The 25,993-nt window shown below is 43.2% G+C and overlaps 1 protein-coding gene and 1 non-coding gene across 2 annotated transcripts in view; one reads left to right on the top strand and one right to left on the bottom strand.

The window, feature by feature from the left end:
* Positions 1–659: 659 nt before the first annotated feature.
* LOC128065734 (small nucleolar RNA SNORA3/SNORA45 family) lies at positions 660–785 on the bottom strand. Its single transcript, XR_008201111.1, has one exon. It is a non-coding gene; the product is annotated as a small nucleolar RNA SNORA3/SNORA45 family (small nucleolar RNA).
* A 3,515-nt stretch (positions 786–4,300) lies between these two features.
* Positions 4,301–25,993, top strand: part of B4GALNT2 (beta-1,4-N-acetyl-galactosaminyltransferase 2) — a 49,286-nt gene continuing 27,593 nt past the window's right edge. Inside the window, exons 1-4 of the mRNA XM_052658618.1 lie at positions 4,301–4,307; positions 5,026–5,077; positions 14,886–15,086; positions 16,435–16,572. Of these exons, the coding sequence (XP_052514578.1) occupies positions 4,301–4,307; positions 5,026–5,077; positions 14,886–15,086; positions 16,435–16,572 (398 nt within the window). The remainder of the gene's footprint in view (positions 4,308–5,025; positions 5,078–14,885; positions 15,087–16,434; positions 16,573–25,993) is intronic.

Genomic DNA, 25,993 nt, shown 5'->3' with positions numbered 1-25,993 from the left:
CCACCATATGGCTTCAAGCTACCAGGACAAAAGCCCCACCCACATCTTAAATCTCCTCGGCTCTCCTGCTAAAGAATTTGGCCGTCATGACAAGCTGCTTTGGGAACTTCCCCTTCCCCAGAAGGGGGAAGTAGCCCAGTTGCACCGCATCCATGCTAGGACTCACCCCAGTCTTGTTCTTGGCAGCATTTACCTGTGTCTGCTCACTGACTGAGATCCACGTTTTATCAAGGTTGACAGTTGGGCAGAAGCTCTGGTTCCTCTTTAAGTAATAATGCCTCACCAATTTTGCGTGACTGGGGAGAGAAGGCAACCATTGTCATTACTTCACTACGATTAAAAAGCTATGTTAATCATCTTCACAGCCCATCTCCCCCATTACAGTGCAAGTTGCTCACTCATGCAAAAGAGTGACATAGCAATTACTCCACTTTTCAAATAAAACAAATCTCTAAAAAGCCACCGAAGCTATCGAGTGGAAAAGACTAGTTTTTTCATGGAACCAGAGTAAGTCACTGAGAAGGTCAGAGGCAGTGCCAAGACTAGAAATCAGGTCCCTTGATAGCTTCTACAGCTGTTACTCTGTAACAGAGGTCTCCTAAACCTCCCCCCAGTTTGCAGACATGCATGGATCTAATAGTTGTGTAGGTCAGTCTGATGCACGTCACTAACCTGGTGACTGTGTCATGAGGGCCACAGCCAGTGACTAAGGTCAGCAGTTACTTTTGGAGGACTCCACTGCACTCAGGCAGTAACTGACACCCAAGCGTGACTCTAGCCCTGATTCTCCTTGTGTTTTAATTTTTACTATAATGCTTTTTGATGTGTATTTATGTTTAATTTTCTTCCTTGTGGCTTAAATAGAACTTCACAAAAGCTCCTTCATTAATTCTGAAAATTTTCAGTCATCTTTCTTCAAGTATTCCTCTGTCCCGGTCTCTCTTCTCCAGTACTCGAATACTTACTGTTTCCTCTGTGTCTTTGATTCTTTTAGTAATTTGAGATCTTTTGTTCCTATATTATCCATTTTGGCAGTTATTTTATTTTATTTTTTTATTGAAGTATAGTTGATTTACAATGTTTCAGGTATACAGCAAAATGGACATTACTTTGCTGACTAAGGTCCATCTAGTCAAGGCTATGGTTTTTCCTGTGGTCATGTATGGATGTGAGAGTTGGACCGTGAAGAAGGCTGAGCACTGAAGAATTGATGCTTTTGAACTGTGGTGTTGGAGAAGACTCTTGAGAGTCCCTTGGACTGCAAGGAGATCCAACCAGTCCATTCTGAAGGAGATCAGCCCTGGGATTTCTTTGGAAGAAATGATGCTAAAGCTGAAACTCCATTACTTTGGCCACCTCATGCAAAGAGTTGACTCATGGGAAAAGACTCTGATGCTGGGAGGGATTGGGGGCAGGAGGAGAAGGGGACGACGGAGGATGAGATGGCTGGATGGCACCACGGACTCGATGGACGTGAGTCTGAGTCAACTCTGGGAGTTGGTGATGGACAGGGAGGCCTGGCGTGCTGCAATTCATGGGGTCGCAAAGAGTCGGACACGACTGTGCGACTGAACTGAACTGAATACATATACATACATAAAAAAGTAGAGCTGGAAAACCAATAAGGTAGATAAGTGGAGTGAAGTGAAAGTCACTCAGTCATGACCGACTCTTTGCAACCCCATGGACTATACAGTTCATGGAATTCTCCAGGTCAGAATACTGGAGTTGGGTAGCCTTTCCTTTCTCCAGGGGATCTTTCCAACCCAGAGATTGAACCCAGGTCTCCTGTTTTACAGGCAGATTCTTTACAGGCTGAGCCACAAGGGAAGCCCAAGAATATTGGAGTGGGCAGCCTATCCCTTTTCCAGCAGATCTTCCTGACCCAGAAATCAAACTGGGATCTCCTGCACTGCAGGCAGATTCTTTACCAACTGAGCTATCAGAGAAATCCCAAGGTAGATAAACTGGTATCCTAAGAATGTCATAGCAAGCTCTGTGAGAATGTTTGGAGGTAGTAGATGCAGATTAGCTTAGAAAATGGTAGCTTGGATATTAGGTTATGAAGGGCCTGTAATGGGCCTCCCAGTTGACCCTAGTGGTAAAGAACCCAGCTGCTAATGCAGAAGACACAGGAGATGCAGTTCAATCCCTGGGTTGGGAAGATCCCCTGGAGTAAGAAATGACAATCACTCCAGTATTCTTGCCTGGAGAATCCCATGGACAGAGGAGCCTGGCGGGCTATAGTCCATGGGGCTGCAAAGAGTCAGACAGGACTGAAGCAGCTTAGTACTAGCACTAGCATGCATATGTATCTATTCTTTTGCAGATTCTTTTCCACTATAGGCTATTACAAGATACTGAATATAGTTCCTTGTGCTATACAGTAAATCCTTGCTGTTTACCTATTTTATATATAACAGTGTTTATCTATTAATCCCAGTTCCTAATTTATCTGTCCCCTTCCTTGGTAGTTATAGTCTGACCTATCTTCCAGTCTTGTCAAATTCTCTGTTAAATTCATCTACTTAAGTTTTCAGTACTGTTATTTTTTTATTTCTAAACTTTCTGTCTCTTTTTATATTCTCCAATTTTTTGTTTGGGAAGCAAAAGGCAAAGGAGAAAGGGAAGGATATACCCAAGTGAATGCAGAGTTCCAGAGAATAGCAAAGAGATAAGAAAACCTTCTTAAGTGAACAGTGCAAAGAAATAGAGGAAAACAATAGAATGGAAAAGACTGGAGATCTCTTTGAGAAAACTGGGAGATAACAAGGGAATATTTCATGCAAAGATGGGCACAATAAAGGACAGAAACAACAAGGACCTAACAGAAGCAGAAGCGATTAAGAGGAGGAGGTAAGGATACACAGAAGAACTATACAAAAAGGTCTTAATGACCTGGATAATCATGATGGTCTGGTCACTCCCTAGAGCCAGACATCCTGGAGTGTGAAGTCAAGTGGGCCTTAGAGAGCATTACTATAAACAAAGCTAGTGGAGGTGATGGAATTCCAGCTGAGCTCTTTCAAATCCTAAAAGATGATGCTGTGAAAGTGCTGTACTCAATATGTCAGAAAATTTGGAAAACTCAGCAATGGCCACAGGACTGGAAAAGGTCAGTTTTAATTCCAATCTCAAAGAAAGGCAATACCAAAGAATGTTCAGACTACCACACAGTTGCACTCATTTTACATGCTAGCAAGGTAATGCTCAAAATCCTTCAAGCTAGGCTTTAGCAGTACGTGAACTGAGAACTTCCAGATGTACAAGCTGGGGTTAGAAAAGGCAAAGGAGGGACTTCCCTGGTGGTCCAGTGGCTAAGACTCTGTGCTCCCAATGCAGGAGGTCAGGGTTCAATCCCATGTCAGGGAACTTGATCCCACATGCTGCAGCTAAGGCTGGAACAGCCAAATAAATAAAATAAATAAATATTGAAAAAAAAGAAAAGGCAAAGGAACCAGAGACCAAATTGAGAACATCTGTTGGATCATAGAAAAAAAAGGAATTCCAAAAAAAAATACTTCCGCTTTATTGACTACCCTAAATCCCTTTGACTGTGTGAATCACAACAAACTGTGAAAAGTTCTTAAAGAGATGGGAATACCAGGCCACATTACCTGCCTCCTGAGAAACCTGTATGCTGGTCAAGGAAGTAACAGTTAGAACCGTCCATGGAACAGCAGACTGGTTCAAAATTAGGAAAGCTCTCAGTAACTTTGGGGATCTTAGGGCATGAGCCACTCATCTCCTTCTACGAATCTGTAATAAACCTTTCTCTATTCCAAACTCTAATGTTGGATGTTGATGGGCCTCAAGACTGTATATTGTCACTCTGCTTATTTAACTTATATGTAGAAGTACATCATGCAAAATGCTGGGCTGGGTGAAGCACAAGCTGGAATCAAGATTCCTGGGGGAAATATCAAAATGTCAGCTATGCAGATGATACCACTCTAACGGCAGAAAGTGAAGAGGAACTAAAGAGCCCCTTATGAGGGTGAAAGAGAAAAGTGAAAAAGTTGGCTTAAAATTCAACATTCAGAAAACTAATATGGCATCTGGTCCCATCACTTCATGCAAATAGATGAGGGGGAAAAGTGGAAGCAGTGACAGATTTTATTTTCTTGGGCTCCAGAATCACTTCGGACTGTGACTGCAGTCATGAATCTAAAAGACACTTACTCATTGGAAGAAAAGCTGTTTCCAACCTAGATAGCGTTTTAAAAAGAGACATCACTTTACCGACCAAGGTCCATATAGTCAAAGCTATTGTTACTGAAATTGCAAGTCCATATGCCCGATGCGCAGTGAGGCCCATCAATATCCAACATTAGAGTTTGGAATAGAGAAAGGTTTATTACAGATTCGTAGGAGATGAGTGGCTCATGCCCTAAGATCCTCAAAGTTACTGAAAGCTTTCAGCAAGTCCCTTTAAAAGCAAAAGGTGAGGGATGGGCGTGGTTAGTTGTTGCAGACTTCTCCTTGTCAGATCCTTTGTTCTTGAGGTCCGGTCATGGTCAGATAACTATGTTCCTGTAAATCTCTACCAGATAAATGTTATTGTCTGTCCTGACAAGAAAGGACAAAGTCCCAAGGCACAACTTTCACCCCAAAGCCCCAGTCCCTGCTAAGAGGAGGGCAGATCTCAGTTGGCAGCTCTTTCAGGGCCAGGTTCCCACATCCTGCCCAGCTGTCACCCCTGAGGGAGCCAGGCATCCAACCCAACTGGCCCTCAGTTTGCTCAGGCCACCCAAATGGGGAGACCAGGTCTCTCAGACTGCAACTCACACAGATGGCCACTGCTATTAGGTTGCAGAGACAGAGATGGGGGAGAGGTTCACTGCTGCCTCAAGGGCTGAGCCAAGGCTAGTGGAAGGGGCCTTAGTGAGAGCTCTGGAGCCCTATAGGACATAGTCCCCAGTCTGTTCCCTGGACTGTCCAACTCACCTTCTGGCCCAAGTCTGGGTAAGCTGGAGGGCCTCCAGGAGAAGGCCTGAATCTGCCTCTTATGTCACTCTCCACCAGACGACCACCACACCATCGCTGTTGACCCAGTCACCTCCACAGTGATTGACAGGTACCAGTGGGCGGGGCACACTGCAGCCCTGACCAATAGCTGAGCAAGATAACTAATGGTCACTCACTGATGGTTGGTTGCTGTGGGCAGGGCCCCCCGAGGCACAGAGCAATGGCTGAGCAAGACCTGATGCCTAGTAACGGGGGGGGGGGGGGGGGGGGGGGGGGGGGGGGGGGGGGGGGGGGGGGGGGCAGAGTAATAAGGCACAGCAATGGCTACCTGCTAAGGGCTGTGCTCTTCCTGCTCTGTTACAGGAACCATCAAGAGCTTCTAAAATCAGGGAGAGAACCCTGACATCCCTGTAGAAGAAAAGGCTAGAGCAGGGCTTCTTCAGTTGTGGGGCCAGAGACTCTTGAGGGCCCCAATGACCTCCTCAGGGAGTCTGTAAGGTCAGGACTGTTTCATGATAGTATTAAGATGCTAGTTGCCTTTTTCACTATGCTGACTTGGACACTGATGATGCAGGGGCAATGATGGAAAACTGCTGCTGGTACCTTCGCTTGAACTGTTGGGAGTTGCATTCTTCCCACCACACCCAGGGGAAACTTCAGAATATCCTTGATGAAATGGTTAAATCAATTGATTTTTTTTAAAAATACCAATTTGGACTTACCTGGCAGTCCAGTGGTTAAGGCTTTGTAGTTCCATTGCAGGGGGTGAGGGTTCAATCCCTGGTGGGGGAATGAAGATCCTGCATGCGGCATGAAGAAAAAACAAACAATTTAAGATATATTTTTTGATGAACAGTAAAACATTCCTACTACAGACTGAAGTGCAGTTGTTGCCTCAAGAAAAAGTGCTTGTGCAATTTGAGCAGGGAGCTGAACTAACTGCCTTTTTTTTTATAACCGTTTTTTAAAATTTTATTTTTTAACTGAAGGATAATTTCTTTACAGAATTTTGTTGTTTTCTGCCACATATCAATATGAATCAGCCACAGGTATACGTATGTCCCCTCTCTGTTGAGCCTCCCTCCCCACCCCGCCCTCTAAGTTGTTACAGAGCCCCTGTTTGAGTTCTGAGTCATATAGCAAATTCCCATTGCTTATCCATTTTGCATATGGTAATGTAAGTTTCCATGTTACCCTCTCTATATATCTCACCCACTCCCTCCTCCCCATCCCCGCCATGTCCATAAGTCTGTTCTCTCTGTCCTGTTCCTCGATTGCTGCCCTTCTAATAAATTCATCAGTACTATTTTTCTAGATTCCACATATATGTGTTAGTATACAATATTTATCTTTCTTTCTGATGTACTTCACTTTGTATAAATAGGCTGTAGGTTCATCCACCTCATTAGAACTGACTAATGCATTCCTTTTTATGGCTGAGGAATATTCCATTGCATATATGTACCACAGCTTCTTTATCTATTCATTTGTTGATGGACATCTAGGTTGTTTCCATGTTCTAGCTATTGTAAATAACGTTGCAATGAACACTGGGGTACATTGTCTTTTTCAGTTTTGGTGTCCTCAGGGTATATGTCTAGTGGTGGGATTGCTGGGTCAAATGGTGGTTTTAGTCCTAGATTTTTAAAGTAATCTCCATACCGTCTTCCATAGTGGCTGTATCAGTTTATATTCCCACCAACAGTGCAAGAGAATTCCCTTTTCTCCACACCCTCTCCCTCATTTATTGTTTGTAGACTTTTTGATTATAACAGTTCTGACTGGTGTGAGGTGCTATCTCATTGTAGTTTTGATTTGCATTTCTCTAATAATGAGCAGCGTTTGAACATCTTTGCATGTGTTTGTGAGCCATCTGTATGTCTTTGGAGAAATGTCTGTTTGATCTTTTTCCCACTTTTTGATTGGGTTGTTTGTTTTTCTGGTATTGACTTACATGGGCTGCTTGTATATTTTGGAAATTAATCCTTTGTCAGTTGTTTCATTTGCTGTTATTTTCTCCTATTCTGAGAGTTGTCTTCACCTTGTTTATAGTTTCCTTTGCTGTTCAAAAGCTTTTAAGTTTAATTAGGTCCCACTTGTTTATTTTTGTATTTACTTCCATTACTCTAGGAGGTGGATCATAGAGGATCTTGCTTTGATTTATGCCATCAAGTTGAACTAGCTGCTTTTTAATTGAAATATTTTTTGTTTAAAGAATGAATGAAAATGAAGAATAAGCTGGTTATTCAGACTTCTGTTTTTGGTAGGTATCTTTTAAAAAAATGAACCAAGTGATCTTGTCCATTTGAAGAAAACAACTGGTAGTATTTGTTACCAATCATAAAATTCAAGCTTTCCAAAAAATTAGAACTTTGTAAAACTTATTTCTACTGCAATGAGTTTGAAAGTCGTATTATTTAGAGACCTTTCTGATGAGACTGGTGTCGATATTAATGAATGAATTCTCTGTATTGCATTAAAAATGCATTTGGGGGCTCAGCATAGCTCAATGAACCAATATTTTCCATATGAATGATGCATGGTGTTATAAAATCAAGTGTAGGTAAAAGACCCATTCAAAGTCCAAATCATACCAATGAAAAAAGTTCATTGATATGGTTTCAGATTCCACGTTGCTGATAACCTTTAAACTGCTACTATTTGGTTTTTTGCATGGTATCAAAGATGAATATACACAATTATCTTTGTTCCACTTGTATATCTGTGTGGGGCTGTATTTTCCTCATATGTTTCAACCAAACAGCGTAACAGATTGAACACAGAAACGATATAAGAATTCATTTTATCTATTAAGCTAAATATTACAGAGATAGGCAAAAATGTAAAATGAAGCCATTTTCCTCACTACTTTTTGTTTGGAAAAATGTAATTATTTTTCATAAAAATATGTTATTTGTGTTAGCTTTTAATGGGCTTATTATGTTATTTCTAAATTAATACATACTTTTAAAAACTTCTCAAATTCAATTTCCAAAATGGTAAACATTGACAGATATAACCCACAAAAACAAAAGCTCTTTGGGAGTCCTCAGTAATTTTTAAGATTATGAAGAGGTCCAGGGACTTCCCTGATGGTCCAGTGGTTAAGATTTCGCCTTTCTGTGCAGGGCGTGTGATCCCTGGTGGAGGCTTTAAGATCCCACATGCTTCATGGCTTTAAAAACCCAAAACATAAAGCAGAAGAAATATTGTAACAAATTAAATAAAAACTTTAAAAATGGTCTACATCAAAAACAATTTTTTTTAAAGAATACAGATCCTGAGCCCCAGAATACTCAGAACCAGTGATCTGGGCAGTCATCAAATGCCTACTAATATTCCGCAAAAGAAATGCTGTGCCTAGCCTCTCTGATGGAGGGGCGCACACCATCACCTATGAAGGGATTTTCTCAGAAATCAAACCTGGATCTGATCAAGCCTCTTGATCTAACTACAGATTTATCGATATTTCAGGGAACAAAGGAACATGGCTCGGGGGGTGGGGGGGTGGGGGGGTGGGGGGTGGGGGGTGGGGTGTGGCGGGGGCTGAAATCAGCCCAGTCCAGATGTGGAAAATCCAAATTATGTAGGATAAACAACGTGGTTTCTTAAACAAGTATGTTGCTAGGAAGAGATACAGAGGAATGTATGTATTAAAAGGTACTGATGAAACATATCAACCATTGTGTGGCTCTTATTTAGATTCTGCTTTGATTCTATTTTTAAGTGGAGTATAATTGATTTACAATGTTTTGTCAGTTTCTGTGTACAGCCACGTGAATCAGCTCTATGTATATATATATATCCCCTCCTTCTTCAGCCTGCCTCCCACCCCACCACACCCACTCCACCCCTCTAGGTTGTCACAGAGCACCAGGCTGAACTCTCTGTGCTATACAGCAGCTTCCCACTAGCTATTTATTTTATGCATGGTTCTCTATATATGCCAAATGCTACTCTCTCAGTTTGTCCCATCCTCTTCTTCCACTCTGTGTCCGCAAGTCTGTTTTCTATGTCTGAGTCTCTTCCTCTCCTGCAAATAAGTTCATCAGTATCATTTTTCTAGGTTCCATATATATGCCTTAATATACGGTATTTGTTTTTCTCCTTCCGACTTATTTCAGTCTGTACAAAAATAAAAAATAAAAAAAGACAGAAGGGAACTCTGTGCACATTTGATGGTAATAAAGACTGATTGTTAAATTTTTAGCTAATAATGGTATTGGGTCTCTCTGTGTGTGTAAGAACCTTTATCTGAATCCCCCAAGCTTTAAGCAAAGAAGCAGAACTTCAATGAGGATTGCACAATAAGAAATTTATTATAGGAATTAACACAGTCTGGGGATGAATTCCAAAAAAAAAAAAAATTAGAGAAAAGTCACCAGTCAGGTGACTCATCATAGGTGAATGAGCTGGAACTGGGAAGAATTCAGAAACATCTGTTTTCTGGAGTACAGCCACAAAGAGAGTTGCTGGGGAAGTCTATGAAAGGTTGTTTGTTCCTCATGGTTACCACGACTGTGAGTTCTCAGAGAAAGTTCTTATAGTGAACCTGAGGTAGTTGGTCAGCAGGGCCAGTTGTTGGGAAGGAGGGCTGGACACAGGATTTAGGGAAAGAGGACCAGGTGGCTAGAACTTGCCAGCGTCTGCACTGCCTCTGAATCTCATGCAAATTTCTCTGTGGCCATCCCTAACCTGGCATTACACAGGGAAGGGAATCAGCTTGGTTCCTCTGAGTACAAAACTGCCACATTACCCTTCAAAGATAGAATATTTACTGATGAAATGATAAGATGTCAAGATTTTCTTCAAAATGATGTGAGAAGTGAGGGAATAGGTGAAGAAACAGATAAATCCATTTTGTCCAGGAGTAGAAGATAGGTAATGGGTATAATAAAATTCATTTTATTGTTCTTTTTATTTTTTGTATGTACTTTGGATTTTTCTCTATAATTAAAAAGTTTTTTTTAAGTACCCTGATCACCCCTTGCATTTTTCCCTTGGAGTATCATTAACTTTATGGGTTTTATTTTATTTAATATGTTATAATTATAGTCATTGTTCTTGTTGATGTATCAACTATCTCAAATATGACTGGTAGAAGACCCTTTAAACTGGCTCCTCTTTCATGGATATAACTGTGGTCTTCTTAGATAGCCCCCTTCCCTTCTGGCATCACAGGATATTCTAGACTTGCTTTGAATTTTCCTTACCCAAAGCCAGAATCAGTCATTTCAGCAAGGGGCTCTGATTTTCTTTAGAGGGGAATGCTGTATGTAAACCAAGAACCAGATGTTAGATGTGGCTCATAATTATTAGTGTGATATCATTTCTTCCAGGTTCTTCCCTTTTAAAAAAAATTTGTTGGAGCATGGTTGATTTACTGTGTGTCAGTTTCTGCTGTGCAGCAACGTGATTCAGTTATACATATTTATATATATATACTTTTCCCTATTTTTTCCATTATGGTTTGTCACAAGATATGGAATATAGTTCCCAGTGCTATAGGGTAGGACCTTGTTGTTTATCCATTCTAATGGTGTATGTCTGCTAATCCCAAACTCCCAGTTCTTCCCTCTCTCACCCTCCCTCCCTTGGCAACCATGTTTATTCTCTGTGCCTTTTTCTGTTTTGTAGATATGTTCATTTGTTGTATTTTAGATTATACATATAAGTGATATAATACAGTATTTGTCTTTCTCTTTTTGACTTTGCTTAGTATAATCATTTCTGCTGCTGCTGCTGCTGCTGCTGCTGCTGCTAAGTCGCTTCAGTCGTGTCCGACTCTGTGCGACCCCATAGACAGCAGCCCACCAGGCTCCCCTGTCCCTGGGATTCTCCAGGCAGGAACACTGGAATGGGTTGCCATTTCCTTCTCCAATGCATGAAAGTGAAAAGTGAAAGTGAAGTCGCTCAGTCTTATCTGACTCTTAGCAACCCCATGGACTGTAGCCCACCAGGCTCCTCCGTCCATGGGATTTTCCAGGCAAGAGTACTGGAGTGGGTTGCCATTGCCTTATCCAATGATAATTTCTAGGTCCATCCAATTTGCTGCAAAAGGCATTATTTTCTTTTCATGGCTGAGTAATATTCCACTGTATAAAGGTGTACCAGACCTTTTTCCATTCATGGACAGTTAGGTTGCTTCCATGTCTTGGGTATTGTAAACAATGCTACTGTGAACATGGTGCATATATATTTTTGAATTATAGTTTTGTGTGGATAAATGCCCAGGAGTGGGACTGCTGGATCGTATGGTAGCTATATTTCTAGTTTCTTTTTCTTTTTTTTCTTTTGACTGTGCTGGGCCTTTGTTGCAGCGTGTGGGCTTTCTCTAGTTGTGTCTTGCAGGCTCAGTAGTTGTGGTGCATGGGCTTAGTTGCCCAGCACTATGTGTGATCTTAATTCCCCGACCAGGGATCAAACTGAGTCTCCTGCACTGGCTGATTCATGTTGATGTTTGGCAGAAACCAACAAAATTCTGATCACTTATCAATTATCCTTCAATTAAAAAGTAAATAAAATTTTAAAAAAGAATGGATAATTTTATTAAATGATTTAAAAATCATCTGTCAATATAATCATATTGGGTGTTCTCCTGACCTGAATTTCCACGTGGTGAAATTTATTAATAAATTGTATAATTATCGGAAGGCAGAGATATGGAATAATATCCTCCTAACTGAGAAGGAACTTTGAGACCCAAAAACAAAACAGGCAACTGCATGAAGAACAATTCTGAAGTTTATTGTGGGTGACTTGCACATGGGCAGGAGCTGGGAGATGATCCAGAGGCATTCAAAGCTGCAGAAAAGGGTACAGAAGATTTAAAGGACCAAAGCTGGAAATAAAATCTGACTACTAGGGAGAATCACGTCCATATCAATGGGAAATGGGTGTTTTTCACTCCCTTTGTGTATGTTAGGGGGAGGTTCTCATGACCATTAACCATTCACATCAGCAAAAGGCATTCTTCCAGTTTTCATGTCAGATGAAGGCCAGGGGAAAACTTAATAGGAAACTCCCCTGGCTTAGGCACATTTCTTGTGAGTAGGCTAAAGCTCCGTCTTGCAGAAAGGGGAGCAGGTAACAGTTTAAGGAGAAAAAATTATATGGAATACAAGGAAAGTCATTTACCCAGAGAATTTTTTTCTCCTGATTTTATTTTGTTTTCATTCAATGACACACAGTTTCATTTCCTGCTGCTGCTGCTAAGTCGCTTCAGTCGTGTCCCACTCTGTGCGACCCCATAGATGGCAGCCCACCAGGTTCCCCTGTCCCTGGGATTCTCCACGCAAGAACACTGGAGTGTGTTGCCATTTCCTTCTCCAGTGCATGCAAGTGAAAAGTGAAAGTGAAGTCGCTCAGTCGTGTCCGACTCCTAGCCACCCCACGGACTGCAGCCTACCAGGCTCCTCCGTCCATGGGATTTTCCAGGCAGTGGGTTGCCATTGCCTTCTCCAGCTAGCAGAAGGAAAAGAACCAAACCCTCAAAAAGACCAAGACCACATCCCTCTGTTGTTCCTGATTTGTTTCTGTTAGGTTGAAAATTGTGTAATGAACTTGATGACATTGTTATTCTTAAAAAAAAAAAAGAAAAGAGGTGGATTGTGGGCCTAGGATAAAGTCAGAGTGGTTCAGCCACACCATAGGACTGAGTCATCCTTGCTCTCCTAGAAGAACTTCATTTGTTAGTGATGAATCTTTCACTTAGCATACCATTATACTCTATTTGCTAATATTTGTTCAGCATACTTACAGCATTATTCTTCAGTACTTGGCATCACTGTAAAACTGGTTTTTGTAAATTGGCGTGGAATTGTTTACTTATGAAATAGGGATTTCGGATTTTGTGAGGCCTTTGACAACTTCCTTGTTTTTTTTCCACTCAAGTGGACCTGTGTATATCATCTCTTTCATCTAGGTATTTAAGATCTAGGCTTCTCCTTGTGTCTCTTACATTATTCTATCTTCTCTTCCTTCTCTCCTTTCCTCTATTCTCAGTTCAAGGGGCCAGATTTAGCTGATCTCTGCTTACCAATTCCAGGGAAAGAAATTCTGGCTGATTGGCCCACCTCAGAGGTGTTCGCCTTTGGTCCAATCAGCCAATGATCAGGGGAGAATCATGTGATACAACCAGCTCATAGGTGTGACCTCTGGGTCAGGGAGGAGAAGAGTCTTAGAGCAGGAAGGTTATTAAGTAGGCAGATATCTCAAAAGTTGTCTCCTCCATGCTTGGGTTTAATAATTATTCCATTTTAGATGTTTTCTAATTTGCCACTTTCCATTTGCATTGTTATTAGGTTCTTGTTTCTACTTTTCTTAGATTCATTTTGCTATCCATTTTCAAACTTATTTGATTGTTTAATCTATTAATTTTATGTCTTGTGATCTGAAATTTGTAAATTTCCACTCAGTATAATTTTAGTGTTTCCCATAGTTTTGTATGTAGTATCTTCATTATCTTTATAATTTTGTTCTGATGTTGTCCTTGACTCAAACCGTTGCTTTGGAAAACTTAAAATCGTTTTTTCCAAGTTGTGGAAGAGGGGGCTTACTATTCTTATAGGTTATATTTAAATTATTTATGTATTTATATTTGGCTGTGCTGAGTCTTGTTCGATATGCTTTTCTCTAGCTGCAGTGAGTAGGGGCCACTGTTCCTTGCAGGGCGACGGCTTCTCATTGTGGCGGCTTCTCTTGTTGCAGGGCAAAGGCTCTAGGGCACGCGGGCTTCACTAGTTGTGGCTCTTGGATTCTAGAGCGCAGACTCACTAGTTGTGGTGCACGGGCTTAATTGCTCCACAGCATGTGGAATCTTCCCTGACCAGGGATCGAACCCGTGTCTCCTACATTAGCAGGCAGATTCTTTACCGCTGAGCCACCAGGGAAGCCCCTATCAGTTACATTTTGATTGCACTTGTCAGTGTGTGGAGTGTATAACCTGAATGACTTCTACTTTATTATGGTTTTCTTTGTGTTCAAATAAGTGGCCAACTTTTGTAAATGTCCTAAAAGCTCTTTAACAGAATATGAGATCTAAAATTTGGCTGCAGACTCCCCTGGTGGTACAGTGGATAGGAATCTGCCTGCCGATGCAGGGAATGTGGTTTCAACCCCTGGTCCAGGAAGATTCCACATGCCATGGAGCGGCTAAGCCCGTGCACCAAAACTGTTGAGACTGTGCTGTAGAGTCCAGGACCCGCAACTACTGAGCCGAAGCTCTAGAGCCCACACCCTGAAACAAGAGAAGCCCCCGCAATGAGAAACTCACACACTGCGATGAAGAGTAGCCCTCACTCGCTGCAACTAGAGAAAGCCTTCCTGCAGCAATGAAGGCCTAGTGCAACCCAAAATAAATAAAATACATCGATTTAAAAAAAATTAGTTGCTTTCTTGCTTTATATATTTCTGAGACTTGATTTGTTAGGGAATGAGATGTTAGAATCCATGACCACCTTTGGATTTGTAATCTTTCTCCTCCCATATTCTGCCATTCTTTGCTTAAATAATGCTGTTTTCTAGTGGATACCATTCATGACCACTACATGATCTACATCTGTTTTGTAGATCACTCATGTGATCACAGTAAGTGATTCTTTTAGCCCCATTTAATTTTTTTTTTTTTTTTTGGCCTCAAATTCAACTATGTTGACATTAATACTGCAAGCCTTACTCTTCCACTCTCCCTCCTTGGGCTTTAGCACATTCTTTTATTTGTGATTTTTCTGAGTGTCTGTTGCAACTTAATTCTTTTCTCTTTTGTTTATCAGAAATCAGTCTTGGTAAGTAGTAGAAGATATAGGTTTAATTGACCTTTCCCTGCAGTTACTGTTCCCATCTATATTATACAATCAGGTCCTATGTGATCAAGGAAAAAAGATTTACACAGCATTTGCTCTTTTGTGTCCTAACAGCTCTAGATATCTGTGGATCCTCAAGATGTCCGTCTTATTCTTGGCCCTGGGCATTGTATTATTTATGTTCAGAAGTGTGTCCCTGTATTCAGAGTTCAGCATCTACAAACCACCACTCCTTCAGCCTAGTGTGGCTGCCGGAATGCTGAAGCTTCTCCCTGAGAAACACGTCAAGAGCCTCTTTACCCACGATGGAATCTGGTGAGACAGCCAGTTATTCCCCCTTGGTCTGACCTCTCCCCCTCCCTCCTCCTGTGGCTGAGTGTCCTATTGTGCCCACCTTACAGCCAGTTCCGTACCTTCCTGCACCTGTGCTGATTGTGAATGTGATTCCCAACTACAGGACCAGAAAAGCTCTTGGTCTGCAGGGCAGAGACTCTGTTCCCTACAACACCCAGCAAAGTCCCTGGTGATTTTGGAGGGCCCGTTTAACCCAAACTACAGGAAAGATGTTGCCTTTCTGTCCCTTTGGCCTCCTCTTCAGGGGGGTGGGACTGAGATGCCATTGTGACTCTCAAGTTTAAAGAAGTTTGGAGAGGGCTTCCCTGGTGGCTCAGCAGTAAAGAATCTGCTTGCCAATGCAGGAGACAAGGGTTTGATCCCTCGTTCTAGGAAGATCCCACATGCCGCTGAGCAACTAAGCCTGTGCCACAATTACTGAGCCAGTGCTCTAGAGCCTGTGAGCCACAACCAGTGAGCGCATGCGCCTAGAGCGTGTGCCCTGCAACGAGAAGCCACCGCAATGAGAAGCCCCTGCTCCACAACTACAGTTACGTCCCGCTCGCCGCAACTAGAGAAAGCCTGCACAGCGATGAAGACCCAGCAACAACCAAAAATAAATAAATGAAAATTATTAAAAACACACACACACACATAAAGAAGTTTAGGTAATTCCCTGGCAGCCCAGTGGTTAGGACTTGGAGCTTTCACTGCTGAGCCTGGGTTCAATCCCTGATCAGAGAACTAAGATCGCACGAGCCACATGGCTTGTGGGATCTTAAGTAGAAGTTTGGTGCAGGAGATGATTTAAGAGAGGGGTGGGTTTTTTTTTTTTATTACAAAATTTATTGTTTATTATTTAAAACAATTTATTGGAGTATAATGATCTTCAATGATGGGTTAGTTTCAGGTGTACAGCAAAGCGATTCAGTTATGCATGTACATATATTCATTCTTTTTCAGATTCTTTGCCCATGTGGGTTATTACATATTATTGTGTAGATTTCCCTATGCCATACAGTAGGTCTTCGTTGGTTATCTGTTTTATATACAGTAGTGTGTGTATGTTAATCCCAAGTTCCTATCCCTCCTCCTGCCACATGTCTGCTTTGATCACTATAAGTTGGTTTTGAGAGGGGGCCTTCTTATCCCTTCCCCTCTCTGTGTCTTTGGGAATGGCTACTGCTGGGATTCTAGAGTCTCAACCCAACCTGGATGGTGGCTGTGAGAAACGAGAGTCTGGGGGGAACAGCACAGTGGGTCAGACTTCAAGTGCCTGCCTCACCCGCCAGCCCACCCAGTCTGTGATCTAGTCCTCATTTTGTTTTAGGCTCTTCCCGAAAAACCAGTGCAAATGTGAAGCCTGGAAACTTCAGCAAAGCTATTACTTTGAAAATGCTTATGGCCAGACTGAACTCCCTGCGGTGAAAATGAGGAGACAAGCTGAATTTGAACACTTTCAGAGAAGGTAATGCAGATCACGGGGGCTCTTGGGCCCTGAGGTGGTGTGGAAGCTCTCTCTGCTCTCTCCTGAGGGTGTAGGGCCAGGGAGAGAAGAAAGGCACTCCCACTCTTGCAGGGTCCCTGGAAGGAACTCCTAAGAATAAGCCAAGTAAAGAGAACTGGGGAAATAGTCCTTCAGTGAATATTTATAAAACTTGGAAATTCCCTGGCAGTCTAGTGGGGACTTTCATTGCTGGGGCCTGGGTTTGATCCCTGGCTGGGGAGCGAAGAGGCTACAAGCTACATTGTGAGGCCAATAACAAGCACACAAACCAAAAAAACCCCGACACTTGACATGTCTCAAGCATTTCATAATAAAGAAAGAGCAAAGGAAGGAAAAGCCTGAAACATCAGTGCGATGTTGGTGGCACAGCCTCCATGCACCCAGGCCATCAGAGCCTTTAGTCTTGCCACGTTGCACTATCTGATTCATTTATATGTTGAGAATGTACTGTTCCTCTGCTGTGTGCAAAGCCCAGAGTGAAACTTTTGGGATGTGTTGACCAGGATTGTTGGTTGAAAACAGGAGAAATGGATTCTGGCTGGGTTATGTTAAGAGGGAATCTGTAGGAAAGATATTGGTACTTTCCCATATCCATAGGTGGTAGGATGACCAGGTTGGGAAATCAAGACCCAGGGGAGCACAGAATGGCTGGGCAGGTTTTCTCTTTCTTCCCCTAGGAATCATTTGTGAGTCACAGTGGCAAGCGTACTGTAATAAATAATACCATTTAAGGACTTGAACTCTGGAACAGGCTGGATGGCAAGTTGCTTAATGTCACAGACTTCTGTATCTTCATATGAAAAACTGTAACAGTTTATTGCAGTAATAACAGAGTTTATTACAGTAATAACAGTTTATTACTGTAATAGATTATTCGTCAGAAAAACTGTTCACATGCAACTAGCAACTCATACAGGGCCTGACGTATAGAAGCTCTACAAAAATATTACCTGTTTTGCTTGGTTTATTATTAACATTATTATTCTTACAGTTCTTCATGGGCAGTACAGGATACAGTAAGAGGGACTTCCTTGATGCTCCAGTGATTAAAACTTCACACTTCCACTTTAGGGGGCACATGTGTGACCCCTGGTTTGGGAACTAAGACCACATCCTACATGTCGTGCAGTATAGCCAAAAAGAAACAAAACACATAAATAACCTAAATAGTAGATTGTTATCAGTGCTATGGGAGGTAAATTAAAATATCATGGTCGATGGCATAAAGTTTAATGGGACAATGAAAGAAGGTTACTTTGAACTCTGATTTGTGTTATCTTTTATTGTCTATCACGATCCCCCATAAAAGAGCATTCCAAAAGGAAGAATTAACAATGTCCAAAGCCAGAGTGAGTTACATGACAGGAAAACAGTCCTTTCCTGATGGCTGCATGACAGGAAAGCAGGCCAGGACCGTTATGGCCTAGCATGTCAAGGGGAGGCTTGAGGTTTGAGCCCAGAGAGGCCATTGGTGGCAGCCATGGTAAGCCAGCAGGTGGAGTGTGCATTTTGCTTTCTGGGTAATGCAAAGAATTGAACAGTTTTTCTTTATTTGCTTATAATTTATGTGGGTTGCACTGGGTCTTCCTTGCTGCGTGTAGGCACTCTCTGTTTCCGGTGAGCAGGTGCTATTCGTTGCTCTGACTTCTCCTTGTGGTGCCTTCTCGTTGTGGGGCGCGGGCTCCAGAGTGCATGGGCTCCAGTAGCTGCAGTTCGCAGGCTCAACAGTTGTACACAGGGTTAGTTGCACTGCTGCCTGTGGAATCTTCCTGGACCAGACATCCAACCCATGTCCCCTGCATTGGCAGGTGGATTCCTAACCACTGTACCACCAGGGAAATCCTTAAACAGTTTTTAAAACTGGCAACTTATTCTATGAGACAGGGGCATGCTAAGTTGCTTCAGTTGTGTCTGACTCTTTGTGACCCCATGGACTGTAGCCTGCCAGGCCCCACTGTCCATGGGATTCTCGAGGCAAGGATACTGGAGTGGGTTGCCATGGCCTCCTCCAGGGGATCTTCCAGACTCAGGGATTGAACCTGTGTCTCTTACATCTCCTGTGTTGGTAGGTTCTTTACCACCACCAGCCCATTCTATGAGATACTTTCATATGTAAAATACCACTGTGGCTTTTCTGTGGAGGATAAGCTGGAGGGAAGGTAAAGGGAAGGCAGGGACATCAGTTGAGGTGCTGGGAAGAAGCTAAACATTTTCTACTGCTGCGACAATTATATGTGCTGCTTTAATGACCAGTCCCCAGGCTTTACTGCTCAGTTGACTGAGCCTAAGTCTTGAATGAAGGAAGGGAAAAGGGGACTCTCGCCCTTGCAGGTTTGATTTCTAGAATGAGCTGCTACCCCAGACTCCATACAAACGGAAGACTCCCCAGAAGACGGAAGAGCAGCAGAAGGAAGTGTTGGAGGTCAGGAAGCCAGTGCAGTGTGCAGGTGATCGTGGCTGGGGTTTGAGCCCGGGGCCCCCACGGCTATGCAAGGAGCGTGGGGCTCAGTGGTTAACAGTGCTGCCAAGGGAGGCAGACCAGCTGCGTCCTCCATGTCTCAGATCGGCGACCATGGGCAAGCAGTTTAACTTCCTCTGTCGGGGGGCCAGAGGTACGGGGTAGAATGGTGATAGCGCCTCAGGTTGACATTTAGTAAGGTGATCCATGAAAGGCCTGAACAACCTCAGTGAAATTATAGGGTAGTAAGGGAGTGTCACTGTCTGTGAGGTCCCTGTGCTCAGGGACTGTTAGCTCCTGGCACAGAGCAAGGCTATCAGGCATCTGTAGAATTAGTGGATGGTGGGAGGGGAAACACGTAAGACAGCTCCATCTTTGGGACGGCACAGGACTGCAGAGAGAGAAAGAGAGAGAAGTCACAGAGCCCTCAGGAGAGGGCTCCAGGTGCGCACAGTGCATAGTGGGGGAAGGGAGAGCAGGAAGGGAACTTTGAAGAGATCAGAGCCGGTAAGATGGGGACAGGAAGGGATAAGAGGAGGTACTAGTGGGGAGTGTGGGCTCGTCTGGAGGAATCAGCGCAGAAGGAATCACAGAAGGAACAGATTCCAAACAGGAAAGGCCAAGGACTGGCTGTGTTCTCACCTTCCCCTCCTTTGCCTGTTTGAAATGCCCAGCTCTCTTGGGATTATACCTGGCAATCCAGGTATGAACAAAAATGGTCCGATAATGATAACTGACGTGAACTGGGTCTCAGGCCAGGAAGGAAGTAGCTGGGTGGGGAGATTCAGCGCAGGGCAAGGCACTGAGTCATGTACAAAGATCAGTTCAGTTCAGTTCAGGTCAGTCACTCAGTCGTGTCCAACTCTTTGCAACCCCATGAATCGCAGCACGCCAGGCCTCCCTGTCCATTACCAACTCCCGGAGTTCACTCAGACTCGCGTTCATCGAGTCAGTGATGTCATCAGCCATCTCATCCTCTGTCGTCCCCTTCTCCTCCTGCCCCCAATCCCTCCCAGCATCAAAGTCTTTTCCAGTGAGTCAACTCTTCGCATGAGGTGGCCAAAGTACTGGAGTTTCAGCTTCAGCATCATTCCTTCCAAAGAAATCCCAGGGCTGATCTTCAGAATGGACTGGTTGGATCTCCTTGCAGTCCAAGGGACTCTCACCACAGTTCAAAAGCATCAGTTCTTCAGTGCTCAGCCTTCTTCACAGTCCAACTCTCACATCCATACATGACTACTGGAAAAACCATAGCCTTGACTAGACGGACCTTAGTCGGCAAAGTAATGTCTCTGCTTTAACATCTCTCACTGAACTTATAGGATTATAGAGGATTATAGAATGTGTCCTCCCCTGGGGTCAAGTGGCTACTCTCTGAGTTACAGCCTCCCTGCACCACCATTATCTGGGTGCGAAGAACACAGCATTGAGTGCACATGGGCAGTCTGTGGCCTGGGGAGTGTTTTCAGCAAATTGCATGGAACTCAAGAGTTCCATCCCAGCTCAATGATAATAGCAGTCAAAGGGAGGGAGGTCTGAGAATTAAAAAAAGAACATTCAGGAAGAAGGTGACATTCAAGCTGGCCTGCCCTCTTTTACTGAACCGAGAACATTGTGTTCTAGTTATTGGACTTTGGCTCTGGGTTCTCACCCTTCCCAGAAAGGGACTTTACTGATATCTTTGTCCTGGGTTTAGCACAAGGCTGGGCAAGTCAAGGAAGAAATGAATAAGAGGCAAGGGGTGATGTGTGACTCTAGACCGAGCTTTGGGTGTGGCTCACTCCTTGAGGGAAGAAAAGCAATTTGGAGGATGAAGCTTCAGGCATTAAATGAGAAAGGGGAAAGAGCTCCCTTCATTTATTTAGTCAAAAAAGCAAGATGCAGACGGTTTGTACAGTGTGTTACATTTGTGTTTAAAGGAGGAGGGAGTGTTTCTGTGATTGTATGTGTGCGGAGACATGTTTATATATGTTGAAGGGAGAAGGGTGAACAGTGATGGTGTGTAACAGTGGGCTTTTGATAGTAGCTTGTAGTGTTTGCTAATTTCTGTGGTTCAACAGTCACACTGTGGCTGATTTCAAGCTATGGACAAGATATCACTGGATTCCGGTTATAAAATATCTCCACCATTTAGATACGATAGATGAAAATAACCTGCAGAGCAGAGATAATAGGAAGATGTAGTAAAATAATTAGGAAGTGGTGAGTTTTGACTGCTTTTCAGCTGTGTTCCCATAATTTAATTTTTGTTAATGACTGCGTTTAAAAGCTGGCTTGCAAAATTCCTGAAAATTCAACAGTTGACTGCACTGTGTGGGTATAGGCCGGCTCTCCCACACCACTGTTACACATGAATATCAATGGCTCGGTGTCCCTTTGTGGTAGGCAGGTGATTTTGCCTCACAAGCCCTTTTCACACACAGTTTCCAAGCTTCCTGATGGACAGTGGACTGGGCCAAGTCACTGAGGCACTCGTATTCAGTGGCCGGTATGCTGGCTACCAATTTAGGGGTATCCAAGAGGCCCAACTCTGGGAAGAGTTTTCTGCTTTTCAATCCCCTCAGAAAGAAAGATCCTGCCTGAGGCTAACAGTGTCCTTCTCCTCGCCCAAGTCCTTCAAGGGCTCGTTTCCCCCTCCAGTCTGAGGGATTCCCACCCCCCCAGCCTCAGTTGTAATTACACTCTGGATAAACTACTGGCAGAGGCACTTGCTGTCTCACTGTTCCTTTCCACACTGCTGACAGTCCAGTGGCTTCTTGCTGGAATGAGGCAGGTCTGGAGCTTGTGGGATGGATAGGACTCAGCCCCGGGTTTTTAATGTATCAATACGGGCGTAAGCCAAGCTATCAGAACTTGGGTACTGCATTCCAGTAGATATCAGCTGAGTGGGACCAGTCGACTCTCAGGCCAGGAGCCTGGACAAAGACACTCTAAGGGCCTACCCAGATCCTCCTAGCCCTGTTCGTAGCAAAACACATCAGTTAGCAAACATTGCTTTCACATTCTCTGTTTCACACACTCTCTTCCTCTGAGTTTCATTTGTCATCTTCAGGCTAGAAACCTGTCTCTCTCAACGCAGCAAGTACAAACTTGTCTGCCCAAGGTCAGGTTCCCCAAAGACTTTCTGTCCCAGCGCACCGACGGAAATAGGGGACTCTACAGCTCTTTGGTAACAGCATGTAGAGATTTTTCTGGGGGTGCTGTGGGGGAGCTGGGTAATAGAAAAGATGTTATTCCATATAATTTTTATATCGTTACACAGATAAGCACACATAATCACATATTTATGTGTGTGTATACATATATAAATATATACTACTGGGGTTTTGTGACTTCCCTGGTGGCTCAGACCAACTCTGTCTGTCTACAATGCAGGAGACCTGGGTTCGATCCCTGGGTTGGGAAGATCCCCTGGAGAAGGAAATGGCAATCCACTCCAGTACTCTTGCCTGGAAAATCCCATGGACAGAGGAGCCTGGTAGGCTACAGGTTTTGTATATATATATATTTATTTACTTTTAGTTGCACTGGATCTTTGTTGCTTTGTGCAGGCTTTCTCTAGTTGCAGTTCAGTTGCACAGTCCTGTCTGACTCTGCAACCACATGGACTGCAGCATGCCAGGCTTCCCTGTCCATCACCAGCTCCCAGAGCTTACTCAAACTCAGGTCCATTGAATTGGTGATGCCATCCAACTATCTCATCCTCTGTCATCCCCTTCTCCTTCTGCCTTCAACCTTTCCCAGCATTAAGGTCTTTTCCAGTGAGTCAGTTCTTCGCATTAGGTAGCCAAAGTATTGGAGCTTCAGCTTCAGCATCAGTCCTTCCAATGAATATTCAGGACTGATTTCCTTTAGGATGGATTGGTTGGATCTCCTTGCAATTCAAGGGACTCTCAAGAGTCTTCTCCAACACCACAGTTCAAAAGCATCAATTTTTCAGTGCTGAGCTTTCTTTATGGTCCAACTCTTAACGTGCATACATGACTGCTGGAAAAACCATAGCTTTGACTAGATGGACCTTTGTCGGCAAAGTAATGTCTCTGCTTTTTAATATGCTGTCTAGCTAGGAGTCGGACACGACTGAGTGACTTCACTTTCACTTTTCACTTGCATGCATTGGAGAAGGAAATGGCAACCCACTCCAGTGTTCTTGCGTGGAGAATCCCAGGGACAGGTGAGCCTGGTGGGCTGCCATCTATGGCGTCGCACAGAGTCGGACACGACTGAAGCGACTTAGCAGCAGCAGGTTAATCATAACTTTTCTTCCAAGAAGCAAGCATCTTTTAATTTAATGGCTGCAGTCACTATCTGCAGTGATTTTGGAGCCCAAGAAAAGAAAGTCTGTCACTGTTTCCATTGTTTCCCCATCTATTTGCCATGAAATGATGGGACCACATGCCATAATCTTCGTTTCTTGAATGTAGAATTGTAAGCCAATTTTTTCACTCTCCTCTTTTACTTTCATCAAAAAGCTCTTTAGTTCTTCACTTTCTGCCATAAGGGTGGTATCATCTGTGTATCTGAGGTTATTGATATTTCTCCCAGCAATCTTGGTTCCGGCTTGTGCTTCCAGCCCAGTGTTTCTCATGATGTACTCTGCATAGAAGTTAAATAAGCAGGGTGACAATATACATCCTTGACGTATTCCTTTTCCAATTTGGAACCAGTCCATTCCATGTCTGGTTCTAGCTATTGCTGCTTGACCTGCATACAGATTTCTCAGGAGGCAGGTAAGGTGGTCTAATATTCCCATCTCTTGAAGAATTTTCAGTTTGTTGTGATCCACACAGTCAAAGGCTTTGGCATAGTCAATAAAGCAGAAGTAGATGTTTTTCTGGAACTCCCTTGCTTTTTCTATGATCCAACGGATGTTGGCAATTTAATCTCTGGTTCCTCTGCCTTTTCTAAATCCAGCCTGAACATCTGGTAGTTCTCCGTTCATGTACTGTTGAAGCCTGGCTTGGAGAATTTTGAGCATTACTCTGTTCACGTGTGAGATGAGTGCAACTGTGCTGTAGTTTGAACTGTCTTTGGCATTGCCTTTGGGATTGGAATGAAGACTGACTTTGCCAGCCCTGTGGCCACTGCTGAGTCTTCCAGGTTTGCTAGCAGCAGTGAGTGGGGGCTACTCCTGGCTGCGGTGGGCAGGCTTCTCACTGCAGTGGCTTCTCTGTTGCAGAGCACAGGCTCTAGGTGCCCAGACTTCATCAGTTGCAGCTCTAGGGCTCAGTTGTATATTTTTAATGTAATTAGTACCGTAAGAACAAATCACTCTGAAATTTGCTTTTTCCTTTAATGATTTTTTTTTCCATTTTAAACAGGAAGTTTATTTAAATGATAAGATTTCCAGACTTCCCTGATGGTCCAGTGGTTAAAAAGCTGTCTGCCAATGCAGGAGGCATGCATTCGATCCCTGGTCTAGGTAGATTCCACATACCATGGGGCAACTAAGCCCAGGCGCCATAATGCAGCAAAGACCCAGCACAACCATAAATAAATAAAAAGAAACAAAAAGATGTTTGACTTGGTGGAAAACTATCCAAGATTCATTTCTTTTCTAGTGATTCATCCTTCCTTAAATACAGATTGCTCTACCTGTAACAGCTATGTATAAAAGAATCATAAAATTATCCTTGATTTTATGATGATAAATGAAAACATTAAAATTCTCCAATAGAGGGACTTCCCTGGTAGTCCAGCAGTTAAAAATCCACCTTGCAATGCAGGGGACATGAGTTTAATCCCTGGTCAGGGAACTAAGATCCTACATGCTGCAGAGAAGCTAAGCTCGCTTGCCGCAATTACTGAGCCTGTGCACCACAACTAGCGAGTCCGTGTCCATGTGCCACAACAAAGATCCTGCATGACACCAGTAAGACCCAATGCAGCCAAATCAATGAAAATTAAAAAATAAAATTCTCCAATAGGTCAAAGTATGCAACGACTTCTATCTTGTGTTAAACTTCGAAAGCAAAATAACTTACTGAATATAAAGACAAGAGCTGAGTGAGCCTGCTGCTAATGGAGAAAGGGATATTTTCTCATAACCAGTATTCCCCCATCCCATCTCCATTTGATGTTGATCAAAACATGCTATTGGCTATTTAGTTTTAAAAAATTCAACACGGGGGAATTCCTTGGGTGGTCCAGTAGTTAGGGCTTCATACTTCCACTAAAGTGGCCTAGGTGCCATCTCTGGTAAGGGAACTAAGATCCCACAATCCCCTCATTTCAACAATACACAAACAAGCAAACAAATAAATAAGTATGCATGTGCACACACACCAGAAATGGGGAAGGGGAAAATGAAAGAATAAAGAAAACAGTACTGTAGCGATCAGGAGGTGGTAGAACCAAATTGCAGTGTCTCTGATTTCTGCAATGGCTCCTTGGTCTGGAGGAACAAAGCAGCAGGTTTCCTTTCTAGTGGACAGTCCCTGTCTGCTACTGGGACGCTTCAGTGGTATCTCCAGCCTCTATATCCAGCAGTGTGTGTCTTTCTCATTGATTGGCTGCCCATCAAATCAGAGTCTGATCTGCCTTGTGGACAAACCCTGCCAGTCACATAAACTTCCACTGGTTTGCTGAGTGGTGTGTGCCTCTTCATCTCAAACGGCCCGCCTCCTTCAAACCACATGATTGCCAGTTCTCCGCTTTGGCTCCTTCCTTGGGATTTTTGTGGGTCAGCTCTGAGTCTCCTGTTGCTGCTTCACAAAAGAGGAAGTAAGAAGCACCAGGAGAGTCTGATATATTTTTAATTGTTATCTATACATCTAGTTTGTTCTTTTTAATTGCTATATAGCTATGAGTATGAATGCATTGAATTTTATTAAGCCATTCCCCTGTTGAAAGAGACTCCGATTTTTATAAAATTTTCATGATTACAATTTCATAATTTTTGATATTACATTGTACTTACATTCT

Source organism: Budorcas taxicolor, chromosome 19 (assembly GCF_023091745.1).
Source record: "Budorcas taxicolor isolate Tak-1 chromosome 19, Takin1.1, whole genome shotgun sequence".
Lineage (NCBI taxonomy): Eukaryota > Metazoa > Chordata > Mammalia > Artiodactyla > Bovidae > Budorcas > Budorcas taxicolor.
The sequence above is the reverse complement of the archived record's forward strand: the minus strand, read 5'-3'. Positions and strand labels throughout refer to the sequence as shown.